The sequence below is a fragment of the Crocodylus porosus genome, unplaced genomic scaffold, assembly GCF_001723895.1.
Source record: "Crocodylus porosus isolate Cpor-Errol unplaced genomic scaffold, CroPor_comp1, whole genome shotgun sequence".
NCBI lineage: Eukaryota > Metazoa > Chordata > Crocodylia > Crocodylidae > Crocodylus > Crocodylus porosus.
In genome coordinates, this window is record NW_017728949.1 from 7458532 (window position 1) to 7469721 (window position 11190).

The window sequence follows — 11190 nt, forward strand, 5'->3', positions numbered from 1 at the left end:
CACATGAGAAAGACTTAAGGCAGGTGAGGGGGAGAAACTGCAATTAGCATGAGAAAGGCTGTGGCAAGGCTGGGAAAGAAAAAGTCCTTGGCAGTATTTCTTTCTTATCAGGTGCAAGATGCAAGCTGCGCATTTCTAACAATATTCTATTTCTAGCAGTATCCTAGTGGTAGCAAGACTTCCCCAGGAAATAGGGGACACAGGTTTTATTTCCCCTTCAGCCTCAGGCAGTTCAAACCCACAAGCAAACAGCTTGCTTAGGAGTGCTTGTTAGCAGTGAATGTTAAACTAGGCCCCAATCCAGCAAAGTGCTTTGATCCATGCTTAACTTTAAATTAGTGGGAATGCAAGTGTTTAAGGCTAAGCACAGACAGTCAAAAAGCCCAAGGCTGAATCAATTCCATCTTTGCAGATTAATCTAAACTGTGTAGATTGAACCAGTAAGCCAGTGAACAGATATTTACTTTTGATTCTGGAAATGCAGCCACATGCCTGCAGTGGCCCAGGTCAGAAGTGGCGGGGGCGGGGGGTGCAGGGGTAGAGCACGCCTCCCTGCTTGGCTGGAGTAGAGAGCTTGGGCCAGTGCTAGCCCACCCACCCTGCAAGGCTGGAGGTGCAAAGCATCATGGGATGCTGTGGGGACTGTGAGTTAACTTGAACCTGGAGGGGATCTAGGACTGTTCAGTAAATCCATTTGACCTAAATCAGTTAAGTCTTAGTTTACATCCCTCCAGGTTTATTTTAAACTGGTTTCAGACATTTTGAAAGCAGTTTATGTGCACAGAACTTCTGTCATGTGACAGGTCTGAACAGGTTTCCGATCATTTATACAGACTATGTGTAACTTCTGTTCCTAGCCTCTGTTTTTTGCTGGATTTGAGCCTCCCACCACACCCTCAGGCTATGTAAATCACTCTTACAGTGCCATCTGATTTATTTTGTTTTATTTTTGGTCAGTCCATTTCCTGAGATTCCCATATGGTTGCATAGTTTACTGCCAGGGCTTTTAGTGATGATATTCTCTGTTTAGGTTATAATGTAAGTCCTGTTTCTGCAATGAAGCATGCAGCATATCAGACTGAATCTCTGTTCTCAGTGGGAAAACTGAACTCAGTCCTAACTATGGATCCTCCATAATTATGCCAAGCTATGGTGACGGAAGCTGTTCTAAAACTGAATTTCTCATTGCCTTCGCTCTTATCCTCTGTGTTTATTAAGGTGCACAGAGTGGTGAAATTAACATTCTATCTGTAACCATGCTATTGTATGTAAAGATGCTGAAGGGTTTCCTCGGAGCTTGCGAGCTCAATCAGGGTGTTTGCACTCTTGGGACAAGGATCTACAGCTGGCTGTGCATACAGGATGCACGCATGCAATTGGACAGCTGGAATTCAAGGGCAGGAAACCCGAGAAAAAACAAAGACCAAGTGAGCAGAGGGGAGCTGACACTGTGCGGAGAAGGGCTGCTACTAAGGACAATTGCTTCCGAGGGGATGACTGGCAGAAGACTTGTGACTGAGCGAGCTGCTACTGAGGGCAGAGGAGCCACCAGCTAAGGAGTACCCAGGACTGCCTGGTATCCTTTACTGAAGGAGCAGGGGTTGTGCAAACGGGATCCCCTCCCCGCTCTTTAGCTCCCTGGGTGCAGGGAGTCACTGGGAGGGAATTGGGGACAGGGGTTGCTAGAGGAAGCTTTCTGGGAGAGCTGGAGAAAGCAGCAGGGAATCGTGGCTGTGGGAGCTCCAGCAAAGTTCAATAAAGTACAGCCGAGAAGGGGCAGTCCAGGTGCCAAACACAGGGGAGCTGCCTTGGGAAGTGTCTGGGGAATGGTACGACTGATTGCAGGTGCCCAGCAAAGACTGGACAAGGGAAGAAACCCTGGTCTCCACAGCAGCCACACCTGAGGTCCTGACAGGCACCCCCGTCTCCTGTCCAGATGACGGCATCGCCGCCCCTCTTCCGAGGCAGAGCGAGTGCCGCTCCCCGGGGCTCCACTGCAGCAACTCCACAGTGGGCTACTTTGCTGCAGGCAGAGTGGTTTTGTGGAGACCTGGCTGATCAAGTGCATATATCTGTTATAAGTTGCCTGAGTGTTAATGTTGGTAACATAATTGCTTTTGTTATGTGATAAATCTTTGCTTTATCTGCTGGTATAGATTATTATTGAGGTCATTGAAAATATTTTGTTATTTATGGGATGTCGAATTTGTCAATCTCTTTTTTGTAATAATAAATTATTGTAAATAGTTATTTAGTGTGTGGGCTGGTGCAGGGAGGACCACGGGAGAGCACTCCAATGAGTGGTGCTCCCAGCCAGTAGACCGAGACCTACTGGCATCCCAGGATCCCCAAAATGTGGACGTGGCTGCAGGTAGCGCCACCACCAGAGTTTTATGTATACCATTTTACAATCTTTCTAATGTGAATCTGTTTTACAATGATCCAAAAAGAGTCAATCTTTAATACTTATCCAACTTTGTATAATAATCTCTGTGGATGGAAAAGTTCCATTGCTGCTCAAAGGACTGGCTCTGAATGGCTGTTTCTCCACAAAGTCACTCACTTTTTATGACTGATGGTCCCCCATTAATACGAAAGAGCAGCAACATAAAACCTTCTTCTCCCAGGAGTGGTGGAAAGGGGTTTCCTCAAAACAGAAATAGCAAAGATGGTAGGAGAGGTGCCTTTTCCCTCCTACCCTGACATACAGGGGTAGAACACAGAACCCAGGTCTGGAAAGGATCTTCTAGGTCATCAAGTTTGGACAACCACATTGTACAAGCCCTTTCATAAACAAATCAAACTGTATTATAAAAGTAGTTAGGATTTTCTACCACAGATGTTTGTACTGGGAAATTGTTACTGAATTGTACTGCTTTGGCAGTTAGAAACCTTTTAATGTGCACCCTAAACCTATTCATGGCCACATTATACCTCTGGAAGTAGGGAGGGGCAGTATTCACTGCTGTGCATCTGTTTGGATGGGTAGAGTGGACCTTCGGAGCTCTTCTCCTACAATGCAGAGTGTATTTTGTTTAGGGTAGTTTTTACAGACTCCCACAAGTCATGGGTCTTGGAATTAACGCCACACTGTGGTGCATGGGGCAGTCCAGCCCACTGTGCGCTGTTGTTTGAGACTCTCTGCAAACTTGAACAGATATCATTGCATTGATTCTACTTGGGTCACATTTTTCGACCTTTTTCTTTGCAACCACAAGAGCTGAAAACTACCTGTTGAATGATGGCTAAGTTCAATGTAATTGCATGCCAAGAGCCTCAACTCCTGCCCATGAGTTTAAACCCTATTCTGTACTGGGTTTAGGTAGCCATGTGCTAATGTTCTGCCCCTGACTTCTCCTTATCCTGGACTGGGTTGAGGGCTGTCAAGGATGATAAACCTTGGCTGGAAAGAGGAGTAGGCAAATTGGTAGCTCTGCCAGGCTGCTGGTACCTAGCTGAGTACTAGGTCTGCTCTAGTCTTTCTATCCAGGTCTCTGATCAGTATCATGGAGGTTTCTAAGCATGGCTCAGGGTCAAATATGTGCCCCACACTGCATTCTAGGTAAGTTCACACAGCCATGCAGGGAAGGGCAAGATGTTCCCTCTCTGAGTCTTAGCTGAGCCTTTTATTTGGCTTTAATATTCTCTGTGTAGGAAGTAGCTGTGCAGTGATAAGAAATGCCAGTGAAAGATGGACGTGCCTCTGCTCCAGAAGCTATAGTAGCATACCAAGCAAGATTTGCAACGATGTAATGCTTTTCACATGCTTTTATTCATCAGATCACACATTTGCCAGGCTAAAGGAATAGCAATGTTACTAGATCTAAAAACAGTCAGCAGCACGTCTCAAGGACCCAACTTTGCTAGTTGTTGCACCCCAGTCGCTGAATCTTCTATACTCTCCAGGTCTCAGGAGGTATTGACGGCCACGGTAGTTTGGCATTTCATAGAAGATCCAGTGTCCCTCCAGTACAACACAGGACTGGATCTCACAGAGACGTAGTTGCTCCAGGACTTGAGGACAATCCTCAGTTAACTCCATCATCTGGCTCCTCAGATTATCCTTCTCGTAGACTTTTATCCTGTAGGTGCCTCTGTGCTGTAACAGAGAATGAAAGTGTGAAGTGGCTAACTCACTAGACTGACTCCCTGTGAATGGTGTGACAGTTCTTAATCTTCTTGATGGAAAGTCATGAATAGGTCTTACTTAAGTCCTCCACACTGCTCCTGTGCTACACTTAGCAGAGGAGAGGACTTTGAATCCTGCAGTATAGCCACCTATCCCTCTCTCCCCAACTTTTTGTAGAGAGCATATCTAGACTGAGCAGGTGCTCGCACCACATACAAGAAGGGCCAGAGCCAGAACGTAGAATACTCTAGCCAGCTCTGAGCCAGAGTCCCATAGGCTGCTTTTGGTTAGGTTGAGGGCTGTTTTGGCTTTGAGTGTGCCCATAATCCAAGGACTAAAAAGGTGGCATAGATCTAGCCCTAAAGAGTCAAAAAGTACTGGCCCTGAATCTCCCATCACATTGGTGTGTCTTTATTGTTCCAGAGGAATTAGTCTTTCACTTACACCACTGGGGTTTGTGAGTCTGTCAGTGAAAGCAATTTCAGACAATTCTGAAATGGGAAGGAAAAATAGATACTGCGTGAATACAGGCGTAGCCTCAGACTAATTGCCCATAGACCTATAACAGGTAAACAGGGTCCCCCTGTTCTTCCTGTGGGAGCCACCTCTAAGAGGGACAAAGTTCTCAGTCCTTGACCTTGGCTGATGGTGAGTAATAGGTACCCAGTGAGGGTTGGTTTGGTGACCTTCCCTCTTTCAGAAGGAGAAGCGAGCATAGCCTACTCACCGGTGGGATCAACCGGCAGGATCGAATGTACTCAGTCATGCCCTGGCATTGGATATCAGGATATTCGCCCCTCTTGAGAAAGAGCTGTTGTCCCATGAAGTTAGAGTGCTCATACAGCATGAAGCAGCCACTGTCCACTTTAACAGAGTTACAGCGGCTGAGGTGAGATTGCAGGTCAGACCGATCACTGCTGCATTCGAATGAACGGCCTTGAAAGTTCTTTTCCTCGAACAAGGTAATCTAGGTTGAGAAATAAAATGGGCAGAAGCTAGGAGTAAACTTTGTCCACTATGTCTGTATCTATACATTCCAGTTTCTTTCCTCCAGCACCCCAGATTTCTAGTTTCCAGGCCTTACCTTTTACATCACTGGTGATAAAGTATGTAACTCCCATTGAGTGCAGAAGAATTAATGACTTATACCAGTGTGAGAACAGACTCAGTCTGTGATTATTTAATGTGAAGGGATTTACCTGCACCAAAGTTTGCACAGATCTGCTCACATTCTTGACTCGCATCATACTGGTACAACTCATTTGAAGTCAATGGTGTTACTCGGGTGTTAATAATAAGAGAATTAGGGCTTATCTACACAAGAAAGTAGCACATGGAAAGATGGGGTGTGGATTTATAGTGCGCTAGCTACTGCAAGCATTGTGCATAGAGTTCACTTCAACTTACTGTATGGACACTCTTCCTGAACCCTGTGCACAAAGTAGCTCAGTCTACTTAGAAAGCAAAAGTAAATTAAATCCTAGGTTTACTGCATACTGACTTCCCCAGGCATACCAGCCCATGAGTCCAAGCTAACATACAAAACAATCAAATCCAGACAGGTTTCTCTTACCTTTCCCATTGTGGCTGGATTCAGATCACAAGCTGAGATGTTCTGTTGGGCTTGGGACTGCCTTTATATACATCACCGCCACTGCTAATTGTGCACAAATGAACAAAAGTTTTTTCTTTGACCAATCAGGCTAATTCATGACTCTGTGGGTCTCATTCACTCTTTGTTTTAGTGGCCTTCTGTTTTGTGTAGTAGGGAAAAAGGTTTTATTCTGTTGTCACCAGTGACAGGCTGAGGACAGCGGCTGTCAGCATAGCCATTTTTTTAATGGAAGGCAAGGTAGTTCAGGAAAAGAGAGAAACTTCTAGCAAAGAGGCAGATGCATTGGATGCTGATGCTATTAGTCCTTTTCAGCGTACTGTCTTTCAAGCATGCTTCATGAACATTAGTTCTATGCTCATGTTTATCATCAAAAATCCTGGGGAAGTTCTGTTTAACATGTTTGATTTTTGTGATAACAGACTACTCGCATGTTGTTACTAGGGAAATTAGAATCCAGTATGAAAATGTCTCCAGATACAGTTTCATTTTATGTCTATTGTGTAAGGGTTTTTTTTTTCTTTTTCAATTCTGGCTTCTGGGTCTATTGGAAGGTTGGGCTGATTTCATGGACTGAAGGCAGGATTCTAAAAAGGGCTAAGTAGGACTTCAGCAGAACTGAGGCACCTAAGTCCAAAACTGCAATATAAAAGTGCCCCAGGTACCTACAGTCCTGCCTCTGTGCATGACCAAAACTGCCCCAGCCCTTGAAGCATGGAGCTCATCTTCCTTAGAGGCCAAATCTAAGATGATCTAGGCCTAAAGAAACCCAACCAAACCCAAACCAGTTGGGCTCCTCACAATATGTAGCAACAGCCATCTTACTGTAATACCCTGTGGTTAGAGCTCTTACCCAGTGATTAGGAAACCTGAGTTGTAGGTCTTCCTCACCCTGAAGTCATTCATGCTTGTAGCTCCCCCTTGAGAACCACAACCACCACACCATGGAATGAACTTGGGGTGAAGCATTGCCTAAGCTGGGTCACTGTGACAAGAGGAATGCAAGATTCATGGGGCCAGTGATGAAGCACACAAGGGAGCCTCTCTCTGTAGACTAATGGTGAGGGCATTTTTTTCCAGGATGGGGAATCCCAGAGTTCTGGTCCCTGTCTCTCAAAACACAGGCTTTGAGGTATTTTATTTTAATCACATTGCAAAAAAAATGCATAAAATATTTTGAGAGAGACTAGAAACTAAGATTCCCCCCATGCAACTGAATGTAGCATGATTTCAATAGGAAAATGGCCTAACTTCAAACTAACCTATGGCTTCCTGATTAAAACATTGCCCAGGGAGTGAGAACTGTTCCCTCATGCTGAGGAGGAGATAGGAAATGGAAAACCTAAGTCCATAGTGAGTGCTCTAAGCAGTAAGCTATAATACCCCAGAAAAGTCATGGAGCTGTTCCTCAAGGAATCCATTTCTAAGCACTTGGAGGAGAAGAAAGTGATTGAAGAACAGTCGGTTTGGATTCACCAAAGGCAAGCCATGCCTTATGAACCTCATTGCCTTCTATGATGACATGACTGGTTCTGGATGCAGGAAAAGCAGTAAATGTACTTAACCTTTACTTTACTTTATCAAGGCTTTTGATGTGGTCTTCCACAGTATTCTTGCAAGCAAGCTAAGGAAGTATGGGTTGGATGAATTGACGGTAAGGTGGATAGAAACCTGGCTGGATTATCAGTCTCAATGAGTAGCAATCAATGGCTTGAGGTCTAGTTGGTAGCTGGTATCAAGTGGATTGCCTCAAGGGTTGGTCATGGGGCTAGTTTTGTTCAGTATCTTCATTAATGATCTGGAAGATGGGATGAAGTGCACCCTCAGCAAATTCATGAATGACACCAAGCTGGGGGGTGTAGTAGATACGCTGGAGGATAGGGCTAGGATTCAGTGTGACAGAAACAAATTGGAGGATTGGGCCAAAAGAAATCTCATGAACGTCAACAAGGACAAGTGCAACATCCAGCACTTAGGATGGAAGAATCCCATGCACCAGTTCAGGCTTGGGACCAATTGGCTAAGCAGCAGCTCTGCAGCAAAGGACCTGGGGGTTACAGTGGACAACAAGATGGATGTAAGTCAACAGTGTGCCCTTGCTGCCAAGAAGGCTAACAGCATACTGGGCTGCATCGGTAGGAGCATTGCCATCAGATCAAAGGAAGTAATTGTTTCCCTCTATTCTACACTGGTAAAGCCACATCTGGAGTACTGTGTCCAGTTTTGGGCCCCCAATACAGAAAAGATGTGGAGAAATTGGAGCGAGTCCAGTGTAGGGCAATTAAAATGATTAGAGGGCTGGGGCACATGACTTCTGAGGATAGGCTAAGGGAACTGGGGTTATTTAATCAGCAGAAAAGAAGACTGGGTGGAGGGTGGGGGAGGCAGAGATTTGATAGCCTTTAACTATGTGAAGGGTGGTTCCAAAACGGATGGAGATAGACTGTTCTCTGTGGTGGCAGATGACAGAACAAGGGTCAATGGGTTCAAGTTGCAGCAAGGGAAGTTTAGGTTGAATATTGAGAGTAACTTTGTCACTAGAAGGGTGGTGAAGTGCTGGGACAGGTTACCCAGAGAGATTTTGGAATCTCCATCCTTGGAGGTTTTTAAGACCCAGGAGGTATCCGACTCTCCCCAGGCACTGCATATGGAGGTTTTGTGCCTAAAACAGGGGTCTGAATTTCAAACTAGGGATCAGGAGCCTCAAAGGCAGGTACTAATTTATACTTATCTAAGTCCTTTCTTGGATTTAGCCAACAGGTCCTGTCAATACTGGGCTATTTCTGACTGATTTATCATGGTATAACTCTACTGATGTAATGCCAGTTTTCCTAGTCTAGGTAATATAGGCATATCATTGTCCTTGTTAATCAGTTCTCATAGAAGGCTTGTTTTCCAAAATAGTTGCATACTTCTGTATTTTCTCTGACTTGGTAGGAGCTTGATTTTTGGGTAACCCATTTGATTTATCAAAAACATTCAAAGAGGATGGGAATGTTAATAAGTGTGCATAAACTGGAAAAGATGTGCCCAATTTTTGTAATGACTATAAGGACAGTAGAGCAAAACTGTATTCATTACACCTGCATTATTGCCTTTGTGTTTGCTCAACTGCATGCAGCATCATTTTATTTATAAACAGCAGCAAATTTTAGCCAATCAAAACTGAAGACCATGGCAATACGTAGATAAAGACAGTGCTAGAACAACGTAGTTAATCACCCATTTGTTTAAGTCCCAGTATAGTACTCGGCTTCTTTTATCTCAAATCAGTTTACAAAAAGCAGTCATCATATACTAATCCTTTCCATCTAAAGCCCTTTAATGTATTTCTCTCTGTATTGTTCTAGCGTTCACATGCCCATGGATGTCAGTTTAACAGCAAGCTTTTTTTTTTCATGGCAATGAACTCATTCAGAAGGCAATTCTCTTTGCTTTGGCTTTCAAGGGTTCAGATCTGTGCATTTCAACTTTTCATTTATACTAAAGTTCTTGCACTAGTATAGAAATACTAGTAAGGATATAGAGCCCACTTCAACAATATAAATATTTCCTTAATTTTACATATGTGTTTACATAAGTCTATTCCTATTCAATATGATTCCTGTTCACTTTGGCAGGCCTTAGCTAAGCTCCTACAAAAACTTCATAAAAGGGGAATTTTGCTTGTCTGTACATATGCTAAATATTCGATCTGATTCAGTCCAGCTTAGCGTCTGATGCCACAACAGGGGCAAAAGAGGTGCACTACAGGTTATATTGTCCCTGTCTACAAAAGATGTATGCACCATTAAAGCCTTAACTTGAGTCACTTCAATGGCAGTGGCTAAATACCTGCAGCACGGGTATTACCTTTGGTCCCCTGAACAGCCCAAAGTTGAGGATGTGGGTAATTGGAGCAACTAAGTATTCTCTCAGACTCCTAAGAGTAAATCTGTAACCAGTTAGGGAAAGGGAATCCCGTAGGAGAAGATGATCCTAGGTATAATACATTTAAAAAGCCATTTCAGGCTCCCAGAGGTTTGGTGAAAGGACCTTTGAACCCACAAACTTCAGCACCAGAGCAAATGTAAATGTTACTCAGTTCTAGGCCTCATGGTGAAGGTTTTAAACAGATATTCATGCAATCTGTAAGCAGGATAAACACACATGAACCATTGAGCAAGGACAACCAGATCACCTGTACTTCAAAGGTATTTATTAATTTTCTTTGTCATGCACAAATTAATGTACAATACTATAGCCAAGCCATATATTAATACAACTGTACAATACAGCAGTTTTTAATCGTATATCATTTTAAAGTGCAAGATAATATCTAAATGATACCTAGTGCTCTATCTGTAGCACTACATGCATCCTTCCTCAGGGTCAATTCCTGCTACACAACTCCAAACTGGCCCATCCATCTCCTATTAAAGTAAATTAAAAGGCTCTCTTGGTCTTCAACAGAAGTTGGCTGGATCTTGCATTGGATCTTACATACAGCTATGTTTAACCAAAGCAGATTTAATCAGCTAAGCAATGGACACCCATGCTTAAGACCAAGTCAACAGCATTTATACATGTGCTTGAAGTACTTTGCTGAAAAGAACATCACTTACTCATATACTTAACTACTCTGCTGAATTGCTACCTACAAAGGTGCCGAAATGAGCTATTAAAAATTCAGGAAAGGAGTGAGGGGGGAGGGGAAGAAAGAGTCCACAATGATAAAACTATGCTTAAAAACTAGGGCTTAACTGAAAATTTAATTCCAGATAGCAAAGAAGACTGTAAATGAAAGGTAATATTTGAGAATGAGAATTGAATGTGTTCACACTGAGATTATATTGACAGGATCTTTTAGAGAAGGAAGCAATTACTAAGGTACACAAATAGAACAGTTGCATCATCAAAATGTAGAGTATGTACAGAAGGTTCAAGGAGGTTAGGGGGAGGTTAGATCACATTTAAAATGGCCACCCAATTAACTTAGCTCACTCAGATGCACACTTAACATTTAGATCCCCATTTAGGTCCAAATGTGAATGGTACGGAAGTTCAGGAAGGTTAGATCAGTCTAAAAATGGCCAGCCCAATCTAAATTACCTGTACCTTGGAGGTAATCTAACTTAGATCAGGTTCAGCAAGACCAATCTAACTGAACTTTTGTATAGTTCCCAGTGCAGCCCTAGGAAACCCTAGTCTCTCACCCTGCTCAGATGGACAAGCCCCACATTGCAGACCAGCCACCCCCATCCCCCTCAAGCCTGCCAACCCCCACATCTTGCAAGCCACTCCCATTTTTACTAGCATTCACTGGTGCTGGGAGCCAAGGAAGTAAGTTAGGGTGAGGGGAAAGGCAGTTGAGATGGGGAGATTGGTTTGCCAGGGGAGGCTGTTAATCTAAGGGTTGGGGATCAGAAGGCTAAAAATAGCCCCTGGTCCCAGTGCAGGGGAAGAACCC

At 43.8% G+C, this 11190-nt stretch overlaps 1 protein-coding gene across 1 annotated transcript; it reads right to left on the minus strand.

Annotated features, from left to right (window-relative positions):
* Positions 1-2466: 2466 nt before the first annotated feature.
* Positions 2467-5711, minus strand: LOC109322460 (gamma-crystallin B-like). The gene is made up of 4 exons (XM_019553515.1): positions 5703-5711; positions 4857-5096; positions 3844-4099; positions 2467-2516 (listed from the first exon to the last, which is right to left on the minus strand). The coding sequence occupies exons 1-4, from the start codon at positions 5709-5711 to the stop codon at positions 2467-2469; spliced, it is 555 nt and encodes a 184-aa protein (XP_019409060.1).
* Between the last annotated feature and the right edge of the window lie 5479 nt (positions 5712-11190).